The 25780-nt window shown below is 40.7% G+C and overlaps 1 protein-coding gene across 1 annotated transcript in view; it reads right to left on the bottom strand.

The window, feature by feature from the left end:
* Window positions 1-1321: 1321 nt before the first annotated feature.
* LOC138735497 (E3 ubiquitin-protein ligase UHRF1-like) overlaps window positions 1322-25780 on the bottom strand; it is a 125455-nt gene continuing 100996 nt past the window's right edge. Inside the window, exons 9-16 of the mRNA XM_069887462.1 lie at window positions 23825-23929; window positions 17573-17679; window positions 10629-10791; window positions 9739-9876; window positions 9539-9656; window positions 5109-5284; window positions 4934-5032; window positions 1322-2445 (exon numbers count right to left, since the gene is read on the bottom strand). Coding sequence (XP_069743563.1) covers window positions 2299-2445; window positions 4934-5032; window positions 5109-5284; window positions 9539-9656; window positions 9739-9876; window positions 10629-10791; window positions 17573-17679; window positions 23825-23929 — 1053 coding nt within the window. The 3' untranslated portion in view covers window positions 1322-2298. The remainder of the gene's footprint in view (window positions 2446-4933; window positions 5033-5108; window positions 5285-9538; window positions 9657-9738; window positions 9877-10628; window positions 10792-17572; window positions 17680-23824; window positions 23930-25780) is intronic.

Below are 25780 nucleotides of genomic sequence, written 5' to 3'. Positions count from 1 at the left end.
ATTTTACAATCTGTGATGGTTTTGCCAACAACAAAAATGAAATTTAAGATTTTGGGCTATTAAATGAAATGGGGCAGCGCGGTTAGCGCAACACTTTTACAGTGCCAGCAACGCAGGTTCGAATCCAGTGCTGTTTGTAAGGAGTTTCTATATTCTCCCCATGTTTGTGGGTTTCCTCCCACCCTTCAAAATTCACGGGGGTTGTAGGTTAATTTGGACAAGATGGGATCATGGTCCAGAAGGGCCTGTTATGTGTGGTTGTCCAAGTGATATTTCAACTTCATATAAGAGCAAGATTGGCAATAAAAATTAATACTGCATAATTTATGGTCTGTTCATTTACTCCACATTTCTTAATTATTCTTTGGCTTGGCTTCGTGGACGAAGATTAATGGAGGGGAAATGTCCACGTCAGCTGCAGGCTCGTTTGTGGCTGACAAGACCGATGCGGGACAGGCAGACACGGTTGCAAGGGAAAATTGGTTGGTTGGGGTTGGGTGTTGGGTTTTCCTCCTTTGTCTTTTGTCAGTGAGATGGGCTCTGCGGTCTTCTTCGAAGGAGGTTGCTGTCTGCTGAACTGAGATGCGCCAAGATGCACGGTTGGAGGCGATATCAGCCCACTGGCGGTGGTCAATGTGGCAGGCACCAAGAGATTAATTATAATATTGTACCAAATAACTAGTTGTTGGAAATCTGGAACACACAATGCTAGAAACACTCAGCAGAACAAGCAATGAGCATTTCATTTGCTGGATGAAGTCTATTTCTCTCTTCCTTGCAAAACTTCAACCTCACCGAGCCTGCGATGCTGATTTACCTTAACATCACCTCGCCTGCGATGTTGATTTACCTTAACCTCACCTAGCCTGCGATACTGATTTACCTCAACCTCACCTCACCTGCAATGTTGATTTACTTCAACCTCACCGAGCCTGCGATGCTGATTTACTTCAACCTCACCTCGCCTGCGATACTGATTTACCTTAACCTCACCTCACCTGCGATGTTGATTTACCTTAACCTCACCTCGCCTGCGATGTTGATTTACCTTAACCTCACCTCGCCTGCGATGCTGATTTACCTTAACCTCACCTCGCCTGCGATACTGATTTACCTTAACCTCACCTAGCCTGCGATACTGATTTACCTCAACCTCACCTAGCCTGCGATACTGATTTACTTCAACCTCACCGAGCCTGCTGCACTCCACCATTATTCTTAATATCCACTATTTGCCATTGTTTCTGTTTTTACATATGTTATAACTCTTTTCCAACATTTCATATACAGTGACTAATAACTTGAGCCAAATCATATTAAAAACATTTCAAATGTTTACATGTTTATTGGTAAGTACTGGTCAAGGAATATCAAATCTCAAAATCACAATATGAAGTGTTTTGTCTACCCCCAACCCCCAGCTAGAATTGTTTTAAACACTGATACAGACATAATTGCCACATACAAATAATCTACTTATAATATACAGTATATAATGTGTGACTAAAAAAAACCCAAAAGTGACTTATTCAATAATAACAAATGTATTTTCTTTACATGATGTATCCTGTTGGCTAGAAGTGCTTGTTTCCTTTGCATATTGAAATGCAAATAATACAGATATCACTGAACACTAATGTAGGTAACAATGGTTCATAATTATCCTTAAAATCCATTAGTAGTCAAACCATTCAAAATATAAGAATGCACACTTAACCTCACAAAAGCCCATTAACTTGCTTTTTTTTCTAATTTTCTTTTTTTTTCAAAATAGCAACATTATAAAATCAGGTAAAGAGAGATATACTCACCACAGAATTACTTTAAAATCAGTTATAATTTTCAGTGCTATTACATTTCAAAAACCAAGCGTTATGGACCAGGCACAAATAATATTGATTTGAAGAGGCAGTGTGTAGCTGGGCTTCTTTTTGAAAGACAATTCCCCATAATTTCCTTTCCACTGTCTTGAGGTAGTTTTAAAACAATATAATTCTAGCCTCAGACATTTACAATTTGATGCTGAGCTTTTTAGTCTACAAAGAAAACTACCTTAGATGTTATCAGACAGTCAATGGGAAAAGAACAGTCTACTTCATTATGTACTGTGTAATAACCAAATGTTAAGAGGGGAGGGAACATTAGCTGTTCTAGAATGATAGTCTAGAGTTGTTTATTGTCAGGCCTATTGGTCCTTTATTGTTGTTTTTTATTTTTAAATTTCTTCCCTCCCCCCCCCCCCACCCCCCACCCCGGTAAAAACGTGTGCAGAGAGGAGACAGGTTACACAAACAGATGTCATCGTCCTTTGCTATATCCTGGGAAAAACTGGTCCAGAATTGACTGAAGAATCTTATTGGGGACCATGTTGTAATCCTTTCCAAGTTCATGGCGACAAGCAGGACAAGTGTACACCTGGGCACGGAATGATCGCTGCAGGCAACTCTGAGGAGAAGAAATCAATCGATCAGTGCATCTAGGTGCTTGAAGGATCAAGATTGTATGAATATTGATAGAATACAAGAGAACAGAATCATGTCCTTAGGCCTGTCTAGACTTCTGAAAGCTATTATTTTTCCGAGTTCTGATGGCCTGCACCAAAGCCCTCCCATCCATGTACCTATCCAAAATTTTGTTGAATGTCAAAATCGAGCTTGTATTTTGTTGGGATCTCCTTCCAAACTCAACATTCTATGCATGAAGAAGTTCCATCTATGATGTTCCCTTTAAACATTTCATCTTTTACCCTTAACCAATGGCCCAGTGCCTATCTCACCTGACCTCCATGGAAAAAGTGTTTGCATTTATCTATACCCCTCATAATTTTGTACAACTCTTATCAAATCTGTCTTCATTCTTCTGCACTCCAAGGAATAAAATCCTAACGTGTTTAACCTTTCCCTGTAACTCAATTCCTCAAGTCTTGGCGACATCCTAGTAAATCTTTCAATCTGTACTCTATTGACATCTTTCCTGCATTAGTGCTTCAGGCCAGTCCCGAAAGAGACTTCATTCTCTGCTGCACTAATCCAAAGACACTAACAGAGAGACAAGTCTTGGAAAGGAAAAAGAGCATTTGGAAATGGTCCTCCTCCCTATTCTTTCCCTCCAATTCGACTCAACTCACCTGATATGATAGTCTTTCTCATAACTTTTCCTGTGTCCAAATAGCCTACAGATCTGTGCCTGAATAGATCAAGGCCACCAAATAATTGAAGCTCAACAAGGAAGAAGATTTGGTCATGGGAATTCAAGAAAAAAAAGAATTGGAGATAAATACTAATTGAATAAGAAAGATCATGTACTTTTCTGGATGATTAGTTAAAGGATGTAATTGCAATCAATTGTCAGAAATGACACACAGTTTTGTATCAACATCAATTAAGTGAATGGCATTGTTAAGAACATTAATTCAATTGCCTAAGCCCTGAATAAATTCTAACTGAGCATGTGATTATTTGTGACATATCAAAGTGCCCAGTACTGGTTAAAAGTATAATCTTGCTCATCAGTCCAGTACTTTGCTTCATTCACAAAAAGTGGATGGTTTAAAAGAAATACAACAGCAAAAAGAAAATGACCTCCACAAGTCCAACTTGCTTATAAATAGGTCCTCCAGGCCAGCAATTTGTATTCAACAACAATTTAGAATGCAGCTGGTTTGTGGGTCACGTCTCCAGAATGGAGGACCATTGCCTTCCCAAGATCGTGTTCTAGGGCGAGCTCTCCACTGGCCACCGAGACAGAGGTGCACCAAAGAAGAGGTACAAGGACTGCCTAAAGTAATCTCTTGGTGCCTGCCACATTGACCACCACCAGTGGGCTGATATCGCCTCCAACCGTGCATCTTGGTGCCTCACAGTTCGGCGGACAGCAACCTCCTTTGAAGAAGACCGCAGAGCCCACCTCACTGACAAAAGACAAAGGAGGAAAAACCCAACACCCAACCCCAACCAAACAATTTTCCCTTGCAACCGCTGCCACCGTGCCTGCCTGTCCCACATCGGACTTGTCAGTCACCAACGAGCCTGCAGCAGACGTGGACATACCCCTCCATAAATCTTCGTCCGCGAAGCCAAGCCAAAGAAGAAAAAGATTATTCACTTGATACAGGCAAGGCCCTCAACTCTTCCTCTGCTACATCAATGACTACTTTGGTGCTGCCTCATGTACCAATGATGTGCTCGTTGACTTCATCCATTACGCTGCCAACTTCCACCCTGACCTCAAATTCATTTGGTCCATCTCTAGCAACGCTCACTCTTTCTTCGACCCCTGTCTCCATCTCAGGAGACTAACTCTCGACGGACATCAAACCCACCAACTCCTACAGCTACCTAAACTACACCTCTTCCCACCCTGTCCCCTGTAACGATTCCATTTCATTCTTTCAATTCCTCCGTCTCTGTCACATCTGCACCCAGGATGAGGACTTCGGTGCCAAATCATCAGAGATGTCCTCCTTCCAACAAAATGGCTTTCTTTCTACCACTATCAACTCTGCAATCACCCATATATCCTCCATCTCCCCAGCCCCCTCCACCCTCACATGCAACAAGGACAGGATTCCTCTTGTCCTCACCTACCATCCCACCAGCCTCCACATCCTCCTCTGCCACCTACTACATGATCCCACCATTAGAAACATACTCCCCTCTCCACCTTCCGCAGGGACTGCGCTCTCTGTGAATCCCTTGTCCACTCTTTCCCCACCAATTATCCCCTTGGAACATACCCTGTGACTACAGGAGATATTCCACTTGCTCCCACACCACCTTCAATTATTTCTGCAGCATTTATAGATTACAATTGTTTCAGTTTTGGGGGAGCTTAAGTCAAACATGAGAAATTAAATACTAAAAAACCCTCTGCGTCAGCCATGTTCTTCCATTAATTCTGCGCAGGAACGTGTGTGTGAATGATGAACACTCACCTTACAGACATTGTGCTGACATTCTGTTGTGATTGGCTGGAAGACCAGTTCCTGGCAGCAAATGCACATGAAGATCTGTTCGGTTTTTCTCAAGAATTTCTATGCAAACAAAAAGAAAGTTATGCACCCATTGCAAAATCTCAAGGTGGAAAAGGAAACAAGTCTGCAAACATACCGGCCCTTCCATAATTGAGGCAAGTGCCTCATCCCAAAGTTTCTTGTTTAAGTAGTCCTCCCTGATCAGCCACTGTTGGTGTGGAGTCAGCTGGTAAGTTTCACCTTCAGCATCATCCTGGGCAAGTTTCAAAGTCTTTGCTGGTGGTGTAGTCGCAGTAGCCGAGGTAGAGGCAGCTGGAACAAACAAGGATTTTAAAAAAAGGCAGATCCTTTTACATAGAACAGCCTTTCAGCCCACAATGTGCCGAACTATATAAACCTATACCAATCCTTCCTTCTCAGCCCTTAACTATATTTTTCTTGCATTCATTTTTTTTTAATAAATGTTCCCCACCCCCCCCCCCACCGCCTGTTGTATCAGCTTCAACCATCAGGCCCAGCAATGCATTCCAGGCACTCATCACTCTCTGTGTGTGTTTAAAGATTTTCCCTAAACTTTCCTCCAGTCACCTAAAACTAATGTCCTCTGATATTAATCCACCCCAGTCCCTCATAATCTTATACACATCTATTAAGTTGTTTCTCATCTTGTCACTCCAAAGTTAAAAAAAAACCCTAGGTTGAATAATCTTTGCTCATAAGACATGTTCTCCAATCGAGGCAGCCTCCTGGAAAATCATCTCTGCACCCTCTCTAAAGCTTCCACGTCCTTCCTATATTGAGGCGACGGGAATGAACACAAAACTACTAAGTGTGGATGAACCATCACTTGATCAAGTTGCAACATTACCTCACAGTTCTTGACCTCAATCCCCCGATTAATGAAGGCTAGCATACCATACACCTTTTGAACCACCCTCTCAACTTGTGCAGCAACTTTGAGGCACCTAGGAACTTCGACCCCAAGACCACTCTGTTCCTCCACTGTTAATATCTTCCAAGCAAGTTCAGCATTATGGAAAACCGCACTGTTCAAAGCATTATTACAATGCACTTTAATACGTTCCAATCCCATAAAAGGGATATATAAAACTGATCTTTATTGGCAATAAATGAACATATTTATTTAAGAAAATATTTGTCTAATGTAGATTTGTGTCAAATCGCTCACATGAGACTTTCACCAAAGTTAAATCGGTATCACCACAGATAGTGCAGGTAGCCCAATACAGCGAGGATGGCAACAACTTTCAACACAGTCATTTAACCCTCTCTATTCCACAGCAAATTCCAGGAGTGCCCTTTCTTATAAACTGGCATTGTTCTGTGGTTGGAAACTCACTGGTCTGCCACATCAGAGCAGAAACAAAATTCACATCAGTGTAAGGCAGCATGTTGTGTGATAGTTCAGGGAGCCTGATCACAATGGGGTCAGCAATAACTTTCACCACAGCCATTTAACTCTCTCTATTCCATAGCTCAGCGCCTATATTTCAAATATTTTAAACTAGAGTCTGGTAAAATATTATGAAGTGGTTTAAATAGCAACAACAATAAAATTTTTAACGTTGCAAATTTAAAACTTCAGGTCAGAAATAGCAAACCGCATTATATCAAAACTGTGTTATACAAGGTATGTCTGTATTCCATCTTCTGCCTAACTTTGCATCCTATCTATTTCATTATAACTTACGACAACCTTCTATTATATCCATAACACCCCCAACTTTCATATCATATGCAAACTTACTGACCCACCCTGCCTCCTCATACAAGTTATCTATAAAAGTCACAAAAAGTACCATGTGTCCATTTTCCAGGCAGAATATGCCCCATCTACCACCAGTTTTCCTTCTCCAGGCAAGCCAATTCAGAATCCACACAGCCAAGTTTTCACGGATCCGACACATTATAACTTTCTAGGTGTGCCATGTCACGGGGAACCTTGTCAAGCGCCTTACTAAAATCTTATACACCACCTCCACTGCTTTACCTTCGTCAAACTGTTTTGTCACCTCCCCAAAAAACTCAATGACCTGATCCTCACAAACCCATGGTCTCACTAAAAAGACTGCTTCTCCAAATGCTTCTCCTGTCCAAAAAAATCCTCTCTAATAGTTTATCCACCACTGAGGGAATATTTGCCATCCTACAATCATTATTGAAGATCATCGTCATTGTACCAGCAATCTCTTCCCTGGTTTCCTGTAGTAACCAGGGGTATATCCTGTCCAGCCAAGGGATCCAACTGTTTCTCAGAAGATCCACCACTATCACTGAGTGTCCATGCGTTTGCTTTCAGCCCTCTGGCAGCCGCACAGACTCCTGTTCAAACCATCAGCAACTCAAGCTCCTCATCCAAACCCTTCAGCGACTGAGGCTCTTCGGGAGCCCTCTTTTTCTCCCAGCACACTCTCAAATCCCAGTTCTGAAAGCTGGTTTCCATGAGCCAGTTGCCAGCAACCCACAGCCTGTTTGAATCCTTCGACTGCAAGTCGCCAACAACCTGTGTGGGACCTTCAGCCATTGAGCTCCTTGCAGATCTTTTGCCGTGGTCATCTTCCCTGTGGGGTCGTCTCCTGTGCTCAATGGGGGGGGATATATCCTCCCCATTTGTGATGCCCCACGCCAGTCCTCTTCTCCCTTTGAATCTGCACTCACCATTGTATGCTCCCTCACACAGGTGGCACTATCTTAGATACTGTGGTAGCTGGATAGCTGGATTTAAAAAAAAACACCATCAGCTCCTTGAACAGGTCATTTAAAGCCTGTGCAGAGCCATCAGCATCAGGACTGGGCAAGCAGAGCTGCACTGTTTCTCCACTCCCCTGGGTTTGCACCAGTGGCAGCGCTGCCATTCGGGAAGTTGAAGTCGCCCATTACAACAACTTATTTTTGTACTTTTGCAAAATCTGCCTACTTAACTGCTCCTCAGTGGCACATTTTAAATGTTTATTTGTCACAAAATATCTTGTACAATGGGAATGGTTCTTTTGGAGCAGACTAATAGGTTATCTCTAACATTCATACTGCAATGTAAGATGCACAATATACAGTTAGCTATATTGGGGAAATCAAAATCAATAAGTACCAAGCAAGGGCAGAATGATAGCACTGTCGTGGGGTTCATTCAGAAGTCTGATAGCTGCAGGGAAAAAGCTGTCTTTTAGATTTTCAGATTTATTGTCAAGAGTACATACATGACATCCACCACCTGGTGGCGCTGCTGCACTCCTGTTCGGGGGACACACTACCTGCCAATCAAGGTCAAGGACCCACCCCAAGTCATCAAGGTGACCCTTACAATTGGCTCACCTAAATCACCAAATGCTGCAATCCAGGCAGCCTGCCCAGACTCAGCTCTGACCTTCACCCAATTGGCCCAGGTGAATCACCCCTGCCGAGCCCCTGCACTTGACTTCAATCCATTGGCCACGGCAACCAATGAGGCGGGGCCCACACTGACCCTTACGATTGGCCCCCCCCAGCTTTGCCCCCAGAACTATAAAGGACCTGTGTGTCCCTTTGTTCTGTCTCTTTGGACTCCTCGTTGCATTTAATTATCACCTTCCACACTGGGTTAGGGTGAGTCTCGAGGCCAGGTAGCAAAAGCCGTGTCCATACCGGTCAAGGGGTGGGGGCACATAATGTCACCTTGATTTGTTTGTTGAATCTGTATACTCTTGTAATTTCCCCAATTTCTGTCAGTTTGCCCCATATCATCCAAAAGTGTATTTTGTGTATGTGTGGAAGTTTGCTTAACATATCGACCCTGTTATCCCATTTCCATCCCTGAAATAAACGTGTGCTTTGTACCTGCACTTTGGTCTGATTCTTAATCTGTGGGACCCACACGAACCTGAACAACAACATCACATACAATCCTGAGATTCTTTTTCCGGCAGGTGAGGTAGAATTACCAGTTAACTTATTGGTTGTGCTAAAACTGTACACATGTAAACAAATAAAGAAATGTAAACAAACTGACTGTGCAGGAGAGAAGTTAAAAAAAAAGTTCAAGAGACCTTAAATGAAATTCTGATTGAGTTTACCGTCAATGAGTCTGATGGTGGAGGGTTAGCAGCTGTTCCTGAGGCTGGTGACACCTATAGCTCTTTCCTGATGGTAGCAGCGAGAACAGAGTGTGTGTTGGGTGGTGTGCATCTTTGATAATTGCTGTTCCTCTCTGTTGTTGTTCTTGATGTGGGGGTGGGTTTTGCCTGTGATATCCTGACTATGTCATACAAAACCTTCGCAAACTCCTGAGGAAGTAGAGGCACTGACATACTTTCTTCACAATGCCATTAGTGTGTTGGGTCCAGGAAAGATCCTCCAAGATAGTGACTCCCAACAACCTAAATTTTTTCACCCTCTCCACCTCTGATCCCCCAATGATCACTGGATTGTACGCCTCTGATTTTCCTTTTTTGATGTCAACAATCAGCTCCTTGGTTTTGCTGACATGAGTGCAAAAAGCATCCCAAGACACAAAAATGATCCAATAACATTTTGTGAACAACCAATGACATCAAGTGTTGCAAAACATACCAGTTTTCTGCTGTCTTTTCTGAGATGTTCTCCCACAATTGTTCACTATTGAGCTGGCTTCTGGTTTTTTCCCCTTTTTTTCCTTATTTGCCATGGCTTCCAGGTATCCTTCAGGGTACTATCATCAAATATAGAATTAAAATAGCAATTATATCTTTTAATTAAAAGTGGATTACATTAAGAAAATAGTTAGCACTGACCTGTATTTTCAAGCCCAGTTTCTTTGTCCTGTCCTTTCCCTCTGGAGTCCACGGAGCAGGTTCTACATCATCACGTCTCAAGAGATAACGCCAGACCAGGAAACCAGACTTCCCAATTTCCGGCCAATATTTTACCACCTATATTGTCGCAAAAGTTTAAATTAGTTTTCTCTAATGGGTCTGTGACTCCCATCCTTTCTTTACTTTCCACATTCTTTAGATACTGAGGTGGCAGAGAATGTAGGTCTTGGAGCAAAGCTGTGGGAGGCACGTTGCAACTCCAGAATTCAGGTGGTGGAAGGAATGGATTGATAAGACTGCAGTCAGGATACAGAGTGGGATACCAGTCCTGGATGCTGTCTCTGGAGTTGCACATGCAAGCTTAGAGTATTCCATCATTCTCCTACTTAGAAAGGATGGAATGCTTTCAGAGATTCATGACAAGTGTGTCTTGTCATGGGATACTCAGTTGACTTTGGTCAATCTAAGATACTGGTAATAGAGCACTTGCTAATGACATGTCAGTGACTAAATGAGGATAAAGGGAAGGCCACTGATGAATCAGCTAAATGTCATAGGGTCTATGATGCTGACCTAGACCAACTAGGTCTAGATTGAAGTATCTAATTACAACTAATTAGATACCAACATTCTTTAACTCATGGTTAAACATGTCCTCATTTATTGCCATTCTTCAGCATTCAAAATAAAGCAAATTATGTTCTTTTTGCCTAAAATCTTCATGTTTTTATTACTGGAATTAAACAAATTAGGACAATTCCAAAACAGAGACATGTGCATTAATGACCATTCATTGATGCTTAAACACAGGGCTCTGTCCAACATGAATCCTAGCTACTGACAAGTTTTGACCTCCAGTGAACGAGAACCTTATAAATCCCATCGTATCTGTTGCCTTCCTCTGGTGCATATTTGCTGACTTTCCGTCCTTTCGAACTCCGGACCACTCGAACTGATTTTCCAGCCTTCCAATCTTTGGCTTCTGCTCCAATCTCATCATTCAGCACTGCATCGCAATTAAGAGCCAATGCCCTACAATTAAGCACAGAAAATTGTGGCTCAAATCTAGTGAACATTCAGCAATCAAGCTGAGGATACAGAAACACTTGGGTAAAGTTAAAAAATCATGAATTTGAACTCAACGCATTAGGTCAGCACTCATGCAGCATTGCCAATTATATGTGCAACTCATCAAAATGAAGTCTAATGGAATTCCAACTGTACAATATAAGTACTCTTCTACTTTCGCTGGTTCGCCTTATGATTTTTCAAGGTCACGATGGCCCAAGCTTCTCAAGAGAAATAATGAAAGCATTTTACACCTGAGCTGAACTCCAGGTTCAGCTATTGTAACAGCCAGCTCAAAAGGCCCTGCTGCAATGTGCCTTATATAGATTTGATTGTTGTTAATACAAGTGACACCAGTAACATGTTGGTTAATGTCTCAAATTCTCAGCTGTTTTACTTCAGGTTCACACTGAGCATTGACACTGGAATTGTTTAGCTGTTCAAAAGCGGGGGCCGTTGGTAGTATTGGCTTTATTGACTATTCTATGTAAAGCCTTTAATTTAAAACATATTTGGTGATACAGTGTGTACATTTAGATGTGTACGTTAATGGTGAGTATTATCAATCGACAGCAACCCCACCAAAACTAGGTACATACTGTATGTTGTCTACAGCATTCTTTTTCAACTTACGATGGGGTTGTCAGAATGGAACCCCATCGTAAGGAGAGGAGTACCTCTAAATAACATTACTCATTAGCCTCTTGTCTCTTATCAAAATAAATTATGGGTCTAAATTCCCAGTAGCTGCCATTTTCATCAAGAAATATTCAGAACAAACTAAAACACGCAGAATGCATGTTGTCCAAGGATTATAAAAGTTCTTGTGCACAGAACCAGTGAAAGTGGCTGTAAAAAAAATTGTATACTCCATTCAAAACCTGTGGCAAACATCAAGTTGCTGGAGAGACTCAGCAGGTCTGGTACCAGCCAGATAGAAACAGTCATTCAACATTTCTGTTTGAGTTCGAACCTGAAACAGACTGACCATTTTTCTCCCTATGGATGTTGCTCAACCCACTGAGTTTCTCCAGCAGCTGCAATTTGGTGCTTCTCTATTCAGAAGCTGTGAAAGGACAGTGAATATTCTTAGGTGGTAATTCAAAGGAAGTATGCTTGCACCAAATGTAAATGCCTTTTAATTTATGTCAAATTAAGTCCACAATTATCAAAAGACAACATTCATTGCTTTCAGTAAATGAATACAACTCTAGAACTAAATCCACCAACTCAGAATCCGAAAACAAGAGCAACACAAACATTGCAGCCCAGGGGTTATGATTCCTGGACTATCAATCCAGATGAGACATGCAATCTCAGCAGGAGAAATTGTGACATTTAATTTGTGAATTAATCTAGTAAGAACCAGAAAAGTTACAACACAATATTTTGCAGTGCTGCATATTCCAGGAGAATATTTTCAGTTCAATATGCATTCAAGAGTCAACTTCTAGTGCTCCAGAAACAAAACTAAATTCCTAGGATGAGAACCTATGAGTAAGTAGAATGTACCAATAACATCCAGTTACAAGAAAATGAGTTCTTGATAGTGTGTATGCAAATGAAGAATTCTTGCTGGTATGCGAAGATAAATGGTTTGATGCCAATAAATGGTTTAGTATAGCTGAAGAGGCTAAGAACAAGAGGTCATTATCTCAAGAAGCCATTTAGGATTGAGGTAAAGAGCTCCTTCACTCAGAAGGCCAGAGACTGATACATTGTTGACAGGGAAGAAAGGTGGGTACTGAATCAGGTAAGCACAACTGCATGGTCAAGCAGACTTAATGGACACATCTGGTAGAACCCCCTCCCCCACTCCAGTGCAGCAGTTAGTGCTGCTGCTTCCCAGATCCAGTGATCCAGTTTCAATTCTCACCTCCAGGGTCATTTGTATGGAATTCTCACTGTGGTTGTGTATCTCCTGCTGTGGGTATTCCACTTCCCTCACACATTCCAAAGTCCTTCTGAGTGGTTGGTCAAGTGACTACTGTAAAACGCCCACATCAAAGTGCAGTTGATGGTGTGAGAGACAATATGGAACAAGGGAATAAATGGGAGAAAAGGATGAATGGGCTCAAAAGACCAAATGGCCTCCTTGTACATCATGACTATCCAACATGATTATCCAACTGCACGAAAACCAACAAGGTCGGGTCAGATACAGCAATGAGCTCTCTGAACCCTTCTCCATTAACAATGGCGTGAAGCAAGGCTGTGTTCTCGCACCAACCCTCTTTTCAATCTTCTTCAGCATGATGCTGAAACAAGCCATGAAAGACCTCAACAATGATGACGCTGTTTACATCCGGTACCGCATGGATGGCAGTCTCTTCAATCTGAGGCACCTGCAAGCTCACACCAAGACAAAAGAGAAACTTGTCCGTGAACTACTCTTTGCAGACGATGCCGCTTTAGTTGCCCATTCAGAGCCAGCTCTTCAGCGCTTGACGTCCTGTTTTGCGGAAACTGCCAAAATGTTTGGCCTGGAAGTCAGCCTGAAGAAAACCGAGGTCCTCCATCAGCCAGCTCCCCACCATGACTACCAGCCCCCCCACATCTCCATCGGGCACACAAAACTCAAAACGGTCAACCAGTTTACCTATCTCGGCTGCGGCTGCACCATTTCATCAGATGCAAGGATTGACAACGAGATAGACAACAGACTCGCCAAGGCAAATGGCACCTTTGGAAGACTACACAAAAGAGTCTGGAAAAACAACCAACTGAAAAACCTCACAAAGATAAGCATATACAGAGCCGTTGTCATACCCACACTCCTGTTCGGCTCCGAATCATGGGTCCTCTACCGGCATCACCTACGGCTCCTAGAACGCTTCCACCAGAATTGTCTCCGCTCCATCCTCAACATTCATTGGAGCGCTTTCATCCCTAACGTCGAAGTACTCGAGATGGCAGAGGTCGACAGCATCGAGTCCACGCTGCTGAAGATCCAGCTGCGCTGGGTGGGTCACGTCTCCAGAATGGAGGACCATCGCCTTCCCAAGATCGTGTTATATGGCGAGCTCTCCACTGGCCACCGTGACAGAGGTGCACCAAAGAAAAGGTACAAGGACTGCCTAAAGAAATCTCTTGGTGCCTGCCACATTGACCACCGCCAGTGGGCTGATATCGCCTCAAACCGTGCATCTTGGCGCCTCACAGTTTGGCGAGCAGCAACCTCCTTTGAAGAAGACCGCAGAGCCCACCTCACTGACAAAAGGCAAAGGAGGAAAAACCCAACACCCAACCCCAACCAACCAATTTTCCCCTGCAACTGTGTCTGCCTGTCCCGCATCGGACTTGTCAGCCACAAACGAGCTTGCAGCTGACGTGGACATTTACCCCCTCCATAAATCTTCGTCCGCGAAGCCAAGCCAAAGAAAACATCATGACACAAGACACTGTTCGTATTGCTGTGGTCTGCAACATTTACTATAGCCTCAAATGGAAAAATAAACCATATTCACGAAACAGAAAGATGATTAACATGCTTATTCTAATGAAATATGTACAAAGATCAAATTACATTTCCAAAAGTAGACATAATTTTTCTACAAATACACTTCAATTTGGAAATATTCCTTTTTCTTCTTCACTACAAACCTGGTACCCTCCCCCCACGCATTATATGTGTGTGCACTATACAAAAATATAATTTTTATATGTTGAATATAAAAGTGAACTTAATTGACCAGCCTCTAGTTCTGTAACCCCTTTGAATCGTTCAAAGTCAGATTGTTCAATCTCTTCATTAAAATACTTTATAACAGCCTGCAACCGTTCTTTCTTTACCATAGTCAATACTGACACATCATCGCTTTATCTATTAATGGTGGGACCACCATCATCATTATATACTACATCAGCTTTTCGGAATCCACTGAGGTTAGTTTTTGGTGTAATCTCATCCCATGCCCATTCGCATTCTTCAGCTGTCTAGCTGGGGTGAATTCATGAGTGCCGTTCTGCATCCATTCCTCCCATTCTGATCTGATGAACATCTTGATTAATGGAAATATCGAGTGGCTGCAGTTTACACATCAACCCACCCAGAATTACTGCACTGTGGGTGCCAACAACATTTATAGTCCTTTGTGCTGGATATTCTTTGTGAGCTGCCAAGGAATCAAATAAGAGTCATGATTTCTTTGGAAAAAAAACTGTCTGGTGTAGGCCTGTAACACCTTTCCATCCACAGTTTCATAACATTGACACCCATTCAACGCTTCTTGTTACAGTACACAATCACAGTATTGGGGAATTTTTCCTCATGGCAATGTTACTCTTTTAAATATGATTATTGGTTTCATTTTAGTGCCACTTGCACCACAGCCAAAGACTACAGTAAAGCACAACCTTTCATGTCTGATCACGGTTATGACCACAGTTTTTGTTCCAGAAGTAGCCACAGTTCTTATGGCGGAAATGTCAAAGGGCCATTGGGACTTCATCCATGTTAGTGACGTCTGCAGGTGGGATTTTAAGTTTGCATATTTCATTGGTGACAAAGTTGCAAAAATCAATAATTTTTTTGTTTCCAATCTTCTTGAAGTCACTGACCTACAGTTGTTCTAGTTCTTACCGACAATCCATTTCGCTTCATAAACTTTGATATCCAGAGGAAACCTGCCTTGAAATCCTGGTTGCCTCTCTTACTTTCATCTGAATGTCAACTGTAGATAACAGCCTGATTTTGTTCTCTTCAACTAAGAACCCAGTCCTTCAAGTCAGACTCCAACTGGGTCAATTTAGCTTTCGGGCCATGACATGCCTGTTTTCATGGATTCATCCTTTGGATGAGAAAGCTCATCTTTCTCTTTCCTCCATTCGCAAATGGTTAATTTATCAACTTTAAACTCTCTTGCTGCTGCTCTGTTGCCAGTTTCTTCTGCTCTGGTAACAACTTTCATCTTGAAATTAGCTGTGTAAGATTTGCATTTGGCTCCTCGCATTTCAAAAATAACCAGTACTCTAGATCTCAAAGGCAGCACTAAATGGAAGGGCCTTTTTACTGAATAGGCTAGATCAAAGCTATATAGGCTGATAATGTTATCTGTGCATGAAGAAACACGCATAATTTAAAGCTAGCATGGGAATGGAATAACAGCAATAAAAGAATGCGCTCAATTTAAAGCTAGCGTGGGAATGTAATAGCGGCAATAAAGGCGCTCAATTTAAAGCTTGTGTGGGAATGTAATAGCGGCAATTAACGCGCTCAAGTTAAAGCTTGCATGGGAATGTAATAGCAGCAATAAAAGAACGCATTCAATTTAAATCTAGCGTGGGAAGGTAATTGCGGCAATAAAAGAACGTACTCAATTTACATCTAGCGTGGGAATGTAATAGCAGCAATAAAAGAACGTGCTCAATTTACATCTAGCGTGGGAATGTAATAGCAGCAATAAAAGAACGCGCTCAATTTAAAGCTAGCGTGAGAATATAATAGCGGCAATAAAAGAACGCGCTCAATTCAAAGCTCACGTGGGAATGTAATAATGGCAAGAAAAGAACACGCTCGATTTAAAGCTAGCGTGCGAAATTTGGTACATACAAAACGCCAACATTCAAAATTTTGATCTTGGGTATATCTCATTGGCCAGAGTCCCATGGTATTCCAATAAACAGGATATTCTGGCTAGGACACTGCACCTTACCAATGTTAATTGCCCAGACTTGTCCCTGAGGGAGGAGATTAATAAAATACAGCTTAAAAGAAAGGCTTTTAAATCATGACAGATATAAAATCTTGCTCAACTCTGAAGCCTGTCTTCGATCTATTCAATTGATTCCTCTCCAAAGCTTTTTAATGTGTTGCAGGATGCCACTGTTTGTAGCATCTATATAATGGTCAATTAACACCTCTGGAGGAAGTTTAACGGATGATTAACTGTGACAGACTCTGGTACTATGTCCCAATTAAATGCAAATTGCTTTCGTCAGTCAGAATTTAAAATGCGTTATATGCATGTGCGTGTTTTACAAAAATATTTACACAATTTATGATTTTCTGTGCGTTATTATGCACGCGTGTGTTAGGAGTGAAAATACAGTATTCAGTTATTTTTTTTCTGACATAAGTTTTACGTGTTAACTCTCCAAGTTAACATAAAATCATAATTCTTATCAGATCAGAAGTTTCTCACCCATCCCTCTAGTCAGGTCACATGATCAAGCACTTATTGACTCGCTGAATGTTTACAGTATTATTTTATCACACCACTTTCTTAGTTTATTGACACTAAATATCCCTTTTACCACATAGAAGAGCAGGAAGTTCCCACAGTAGTCTGGAGAGAATTTATCCATCAGTAGAGCATAATAGATTCATTACCATGTGCCTAAATAGTGAGACAACAATGACCTGCTGCAGGAACTCAGTGGGTCAAGCACCATCAATGGGTAGAAAGGTAGAAATGGTCAGTCAGCATTTCGGGTTTGGACCAAGATAATAAGCATGTGAATACTGTTTGTGAACCTTGCCAGCATACATTTTGATTGGTAGTGTGGGTTGTCCGAATCTCAACAATGGCAAAACTTCACAAATAGCTCATCAACCAAAAGTAATTTGAGACATCTTAAGAAGTGACACTATGAATGCAGAAGTTATTGGATCTTTAAAATTTCTCCGCAAAAAAAAAAGTTAAATTACCTCATTAGACACAGGGCAAAATAAATTCATGTAGAAACTTGATTGCATTAGTGCAAATCCAAGAAAGAATGACAGCCCATGAATGACAAACCTTACCTGTTCATGTTAGTGAGAGTCTGATCGTACGATTGCTCCCCAATTCTCTTGTTTCCAGAAAGATCTCGGCCACCACTCCCAGTATAAGTAAATTCATTGCCTCGATCCTATTAAGAATAAAGTAAACACATCAGCTACAGAGCTTTTTTTTAATGTTGCTTTAAACCAGTGTTCCCAATTTTTTTTCAGGCTGCCACCCCCTTGGTTCCCAGGCCATATTGCTACCCCCTCCCCACACACACACACACACACACACACACACACACACACACACACACACACACACACACACGTTCCCCCCCCCCCCCCACCTCTTTCTTGGTATTAGGTCTACTGCAAATTAAAAAACTAATCTAACACTGTAAACAAGCGTATATGTTTCTCAAATAAAAAATAGTGAACCAAATTATATAGATATATGAAAGGGTAAATTTACATCTCACCTATAACTACACTCTCTTCAGTTTTCACACTATATTGCCTACACTTATTTTTTGTTTGCTGTGCATATTTTATTCTGCAGTCATCATCCTGGGCAGTCACCCCCACCCCCTTTTCACCTGACGGTTAGTGTACGATGAGCATTACGGGCTGAATTTGTCAGAAACATTTGGACCACTCCCTTTTTTCCTCACCTACCCCTTGGATCCTGGATCTTTCCACTGACCCCCTACCCGGGGGTGGAGGGGTCGCACCGCCCACTTTGGGAATGACAATTTACACCAACACGTTCAGGATCATTGCATTGTTGCTCTTTTGATATGTACACAGTAGGAAAGTCATGATCTGATAACCTAGTTCAGTTCAATGACACAGCCATGATTTGAAGTGAAGCTTGGATTCCACCAGACTCCCAACTACTGATAGTAAATATTTACTACAATCACAGTGTCTGCATACTTTCTTGTTTCACTCCAACTATTGGTATTGGCTTCAGTTGCATCAGGTGTATATTCTGATCAAACGTTTTATGTTTAATCCAGCTAGGTCCTGCCAACTTAGTTCATTATATCCAGAGCAGGATGATTTACTTAGCATTACTGTGTTTAAGGTATGAGAGAAGTCTGATGCTAGAATCTAGTGCAAAAATGCATACTGCTAAAGAAACTTAGTAGGTCAGGTAGCATCTGCAGATGGAAATGGACATTCAACGTTTCAGGCTGAGACCCTTCACCTAGATCCATAATGTCCACTGTCCATTTCCTCCACAGATGCTGCCTTACCCGCTGATTTCCTCCAGAGGTTTCTGAGATTGGTATCATGTACAATAACAATCTCATCAGTCAGGCAACAAGTTACACGTCCACAACTTTTGAGTCATATTTGGATTGGCTATGGATATGGAGATTTAAGTTATATAAAGAACCAAGCCACACATCAGCATCTCAATAACATCAACTCTTTAATAAAAACATCTATTGGCAAGGAAGATCCAAATGACAGAACAAAAAGGATGTCATAAATGTTGTGATTTTTTTTTTAAATAGTCTCCACTTATCAAGCCATTTCAACTGCAACATGCACAATTGTTCTTCCCTTTGATACCATCCTTAAAGTGCAGAAATAATTGTGTGAAAACAACTTCATCACACAACCGAATGTATGATCTCTTTTTAAGGACTGATATATATGTTTATATTTGTTTCAATCCTATCTTTTTTTCAATGACTAATTATGGCATCAAGGGTTGTCATTTTCAAATGTGTACTGTTGAGTCATACAATTCTTGTCCCTGTTCAATAATTTTAAGATGTTACATCCCTGCTTATGCCAAATACTCACCTTAATGAAACACTGCCTTACTGCCTCAAGAACACAGGATGCAGATTTAAAAGGGCAGTAAAAAATATTTACATCTTTATTCTTTTACAGGCAGAAAGGTAGAATCCTGCAATGATGTACTAGGACTGTGCTAGTTTTAATTTCCGACATGTGTAATTTTGCTCAGATACAGAAATGCAATTAATTTCTCAGGGGTGGAATAAATGTTTATTATCAACTTTGAGCTTTGGTGAAAACTATGTATGGTAGAGAGATAATTTTACCTGTATTGATGGAATCCAAGTCTTTGATTTCTTCTATACCAAAAAGGGGTTATATTTCTGTTATGTTCCAAGTATTACAAGACAATATGGATAAGCTAGAATGGGAAAATGATTTAGCTTTTGTTTTTCCTGAAGACTACTGGGCAGATACGTGACGTGATAATGTTACTAAATTGAGGAATGTGCGGTATGGAATGGTTAATTATAATTTTCTACATCAGTTGTATTTAACCCCAGAGAAATTGAAAACATATGGTTTTAGTAATTTGGATTCTTGTTTTAGATGTGGTGTATGTAATGTAACTTTTTTTACATGCTGTTTAGTCTTGTGTGCATGTACAACCATTCTGGGATGAAATTAAGTTAATTTTGGAAAAATTATATAATTTTAAGTTACCATTAGATCCATCTATTTTTTTTAATGGGTTATATGATTCCTTTAAAGGAATTAGGGTTGGATAAATTTCAAATTGCATTTATATACTTAGCATTGTCTGTAGCTCAAAAATGTGTGGCAAGTACAGGGAAAGATAATATAGTGATTAATATAATGTGATGGCATAATGAATTGAAAGCTTGTATTGTTACAGAAAAAAATTACATATAATCTGCATGACAATTATTTTTTTTGTTATTAAGTGGTTACCATATTTGGAATATATGCATTTAGATATATTTTGATTTATTATATACTTTTAGTTTCTGTTTATATATTTTTAGTTCTCCTTAAGAGAGCTGGCTGATGGGGTGGGAGGGGGGTGGGGATTTGATTTAATTTTTTAGTTTTTTTCTCTTATTATTTTTTTCTTTATATTTTTATTTGTTTTTTATATATATTCATATAAAATTCTCTTTATGGAATGTATTCTGTATTAATATTAATAATTCTTCAAATAAATAAAGTTTAATAAAAAATTTTTTAAAAGGCAGAATAAATTCAGCTAATCTTCTTGCTTCCTCACCACTCAACAACCTCTATCAGAAGGAAGCACACTGTCACTAGAAAAGCAAGGTTCATTAAACTGGTGCAAATAACTGAGATGCTGCAAATGCAAAACAAAAACAGAGAACATTTGGACAAACTCAGTGAACCTGGGTGCATCCATGGAGAGAGAAACAGTCAACGTTTTGGTTTGGTGATACTTCGTCAGACCCGCTGATCTTCTTTCTGTTTTTGTTTCTGAAAGTCTAATACTCAGTTGTCGTGGCCCTTTCAGTTGAATCAACCTCTCACAGATTTTGAGATAAAGCAAACCAGTGATCACAATACTAATGAAGAGCTAGTGTACTCTCACTACACAGGAGGGGTTCAAATCAAATGAGAAGGGAATAGAGAGAAAATTGTGAGTGCTCGATTTGCAATGCGATCATGCTAAGTTACACAACTTGCACCTGTGAACAAATGCATTTCAAAATGGCTAGTATGGTAATAAAGTAATTAAATCCCTGAACCAAAACTCAGACTTCTGGAAGCAAATGCAAATCAAAAAACAGCAGACACTGGAAGTCTGAAAAGCAGAAACAGAAAATGCTGGAAACACGGTCAAAAACACTTCTTCAGACTTGAAATGCTAACTCTGTTTCTCTTTCCACAGGTGCTGCCTTACCTGATGAGCGTTTACAGCAATTTCTGTTTCAGAGTTCTGGAGGTAGCTAGAGAATTTAAATTCAAGTAATTAGACAAATATCAGCATTTTTTTTAAAGAAAAGCTTGTTTCAGTGAGATTATCCATGAAGATATTGGATTGTTGTTAAAACCCAATTGTTAAACCCGCTGTTTAAGAAGGCAGCAGAAAGGAAATTATAGACCTAATAGCCTGACGTCAGTGATTGATTGGGAAGCTGTTGGAAGTTGATTGTCAAGGATGAAGTTAGGGAGTACATGACAAGGTTGGCCCAAATCAGCATGGTTTCCTTAAAGGAAAATTAAGCCTAAAAAACCCACAACAATTTTTTTTTAAAGAGATGCAGTGGATGTTGTGTACTTGGACTTTGAAAAAGGCCTTTGACAAGGTGCCACACATGAGGCTACTTTACAGATGAGAGCCCATAAAATTACAGGAAGGATACTAGCATAGGTAGAGCACAGGCTGATCGGCAGCAAACAAAGAGTGGGAATAAAGGAATCCTAATCTGACTGCTCATCAGTAGTGGCGTTCTGTAGGGGTCCGTGTTGGGGTTGCTTATTTTTATGTTGGATATAAATGATTTGGATTATAGAATAGATGGTTAAATTTGCAGATGATACCTAAATAGGTGGTGATGAGGATACAGAAAGGCTGCAGAGAGACTTGGATAGATTAGGAGAATGGGGAAAGAGGTGACAGGTTAAATACAATATTGGAAAGTGTACAGTCATACTGTCCACTTTGGTAAAAGAAATAGTCAGGCAGAGCTGGGGGGAAAAAATTCAAAATTCGGAGATGCAAAGGAACTTGGGGGTCCTCGTGCAGGATACCCTAAAGGTTAACCTTCAGTTTGAGTTGCTGGTGAAGAAGATGAATGCAGTGTTGGCATTCAATCCTAGGAGAATAGTAAAGAAGAGCAGGGATGTAATGTTGAGATTACGGGGCACTGGTGAGACCTCACTTGGAGTACTGTGTACAGTTTTGGACGTCTTATTTAAAAAAGGATAGGGTGGCCTTGGGGAAGGTTCAGAGATTTACTGGAATGATACCAGGAATGAAAGGGTTAGATGAACAGGAACGTTTGTCAGCTCTTGGACTGTACTCATTGGAGTACAGAGCACCTCATAGAGAGATGTCGAATGCAATACATCCTGAACAGAGTAGATGTAATAAGGTTATTTTCTACTGCAGGGGAATCTAGAACAAGAGGGCACAACTTCAGGATAAAAGGGTGCCAATTTAAAACAAAGATGCATAGAAATTTCTTTAACCAAAAGGTTGTGAGTTGTTACCTCAGGCGGCTGTGGAAGCGAGGTCATTGGGTGCATTTAAGGCAGAGATCAACAGTTATTTGATTAGTCAGTTTTCAAGGGTTATGGGGCAGTGGGGCTGAGTCAGCTCATGATATAATGGCAGAGCAGACTCAATGGGCCAGTTAAATGCCACTTTAGTTCATGGTAACAGGAATGGATTTGCCAGTAATGTTCATGCTCTATGAAATGGTAAAAGGATTACATGATGTATCTATCAGTGTCTCTCATTCTGGATCCTTTCATATTTTCATTTTGTTTAAAAAGAAAGCAGTGGAAAAAAAATTGGAGCACATATTAGTAATCTGAAACCTAAACTGAGAATGCTGTGATAACAGCAACTTCTTGGGAGAAAAACTGCCAATACTCCAGGTTGATAATCTTTCATCAGATTTGGAAAGGTAGTGATTTAAGGGTTAAAAAAAATTATTTACAGTATGGTAGAAGGTAATTCTGACAATTTAAACCCATACTGCCCAATTAAACCCAAATTAACCTACAATCACGTACGTGTTTTGGATGGCATCACAATGAAAAGGAAATCTGTGGTCAGAGTCTTAAGGAGGAGTAATAACAGTGCAAGATAGGGATGGTACAAGTAAAGAACGAGTTGTGTCCAGAGGAAGTGTAAATGAGGAAATGAACCTGGTATGACACTTTTGAGTTTGACAGACTGCAAAGTTGACCTGTCATCTGAAGATGATATACTGTATCTCATGTTTGTGATAAACTTCAAATGAATTACATATCAGCCATGTTCCTTTTGACATTTGGACAGATTTATGGATAGGAAGGGCTGAGAAGGATATGAACCAAACGCAGGCAACTGGCCAAAATGAAAACTCAGCAAGCATGGACAAATTGAGCTGAAGGGCCTGTTCCTATCTGTGTCCCTGTCTAAATGTCTTTTGAACACTTGTCCACGCCTCTTACACCTCGTCTGGGAACCCATTTAACATGCCCCCCCACCTCCCCCACAACCCACTGTGTGGAAAATAAAAGGAGCCCCTCAGGTCTCCTTTTCTGTCTTTCCCCTCTCGCCTTCCATCTATGCCCTCTAGTTTTAGGTTTCTCCACCCTGTGAAAAAGCCCATGGTTATTTACCTTATGTCATCGGTACAATTTAAAATTTGTTGAAACTCTAAATGTTACAGTTCATTGTAACATTGACTTTATTTCTCTTTTCATGGATGATGTCTGGCCTACCACGTATCTCCAACAATTTCTGTTTTAATTACTATTTATAGCTTGCCATTTTAGACCACTTACCACTTCATCCTCAAAGCCTCCAGCCAGCACCAAGGAATAGGCTCCATCGTTGCTCCGTCCATGAATCCCTCCAACATGTGGCCTGTGAACACCTGCTTCACTCACCTTGTGCAACAGAGCATTCAAATTTAAATAGCGAAGAAAGGTGCCAATCAAATTACCCTTAATTCAGTTTAAAAGTTAATTTAATTAATTGTTTATCCTTCAATATTCATTCACAAAACAGTCTCTAGACATGTTCACATGTTAGAATCAATGATCAATTTGTACTTGAATTAATTTGTGTGGTATAGTAGCTGCAAAACATCAGAGTGACATTCCATATATAGAATCGTTAAAACAACTAAGAAGATAACAGGGGTCTCCCTTTCCTCTTTTGAGGGTTGTTATCTAAATAGTGCTCAAGAAATTAAAGAAGACTCTTTCCATCAAGTATCTTTAACCCACTGCCATCAAGATGAAGAGACAGGAGCATCAAAATCAAGACTACCAGGACAGTGGGGAAATGGCCTCTGCAAATTGCCTCTGGTCTGTCATTGAGCAATATAATTTGTTGGGAATTTACTGGGAAGAATAAAACACTCAGATCGGGTTAATGAATAGCTTCTTCCCACAGGCTGTGGGACTAATGAACAGGATCCTGTGCAACCACGTAAATCATCCTAAATATCTCTATATATTTATTTAGATTATTTATGTGATCATTATGTTCAGTGTATTGCGTATTTTTGTGTGTCCACCATTGTCTGGAGATGCTCTTTCATCAAGTTGTACATGTACAGATGATCGTGAACTCGAACAAAATGAAAAAGAAAACAGGAAAAATTTGTTGCAGTTGAACACTTACAACACAAAAGTAGGGTAAACATTTGGGCAGAAGTTGTGGAAGTGAGAATAATCCATAAACCATGCCATTGGATGAGAATTAAGAAGCAGTCAACAGACAACTAGTAGGTTGGGAGGATGTAATGATTGTGGAGTTGAGTGGAGATTGGTGCCAGGGCCCCAGCTGTTCACATATCAAGGATTTGGATAAGGGAATTAAATAGCACATATTCAAGCTAACTGATGATACAAGGGTGGGTGGCATTATTGGAAGATGAGTTACAAGCAAATCAATGGGGAGAATGCAGATAGAAAACACTTCTGGAAAGACGTATGAGGTCATCCACATTGGTGGGGATAAAGGAATATACTACGTTTGAACTGGCGAGAGGCAACATGGTGGTAAAGTTAGCAAAGCTGCTGCTTCAGAAACCACGGCCAATACTCGCCTCAGGTGCCGTCTGCGTGGAGTTTGCACACTCCTTCCATGAGCGCAAGAATTTCCTCCTCTGGGTGCTCCAGTTTCTTCCTACATCCCAAAGGTCAGTAGGCAAATGGCCTCTGCAAATTGCCTCTGGTCTGTAACTGAGTGTTATAATTTGATGGAAATTTACTGGGAAGAATAAAACATTCCGTTCGGGTTAACGAATGCAGGCATTTGATGGACAGTGCAGAGTGGTTGAGTGGATAGAAGGCCTCTTGTCGTGCTAAATGATTCTTTGACTAGATTTAAATACCTCAAATCACCTGGCAACTCTTGTGCACAAGTAACCATGATTTAAATTTAAACGTAAGGACTGTAACAGGCCATTGTGGCCCACAGTTCTGTATCACACAATTTATACTTTTGGTACTTTCTGGAACGTTGGGAGGAAACTGGAACCCCTGGGGAAAACCCACATAGACACAGGGAGAACTCCTTACAAACAGCATGGGATTCGAACCCAGGTCCTGATCGCTGGTGCTCTAAAGGCATTGTGCTAACTGCTATTCCAACTGTGCCACCCATAATACAATAAGTATCATAAATACTTAATATTCAAATTAAGGTTATTCAAAACAGTTTCAAACAAGTCGCATTAATCACATACCATATAACATTCCAACTAGGGCAAGGAATGAAACTACAAG

The sequence above is a fragment of the Narcine bancroftii genome, chromosome 1 (genome assembly GCF_036971445.1).
Source record: "Narcine bancroftii isolate sNarBan1 chromosome 1, sNarBan1.hap1, whole genome shotgun sequence".
Classification (NCBI taxonomy): Eukaryota; Metazoa; Chordata; class Chondrichthyes; order Torpediniformes; family Narcinidae; genus Narcine; species Narcine bancroftii.
This window is presented reverse-complemented; position numbering and strand designations above follow the sequence as displayed.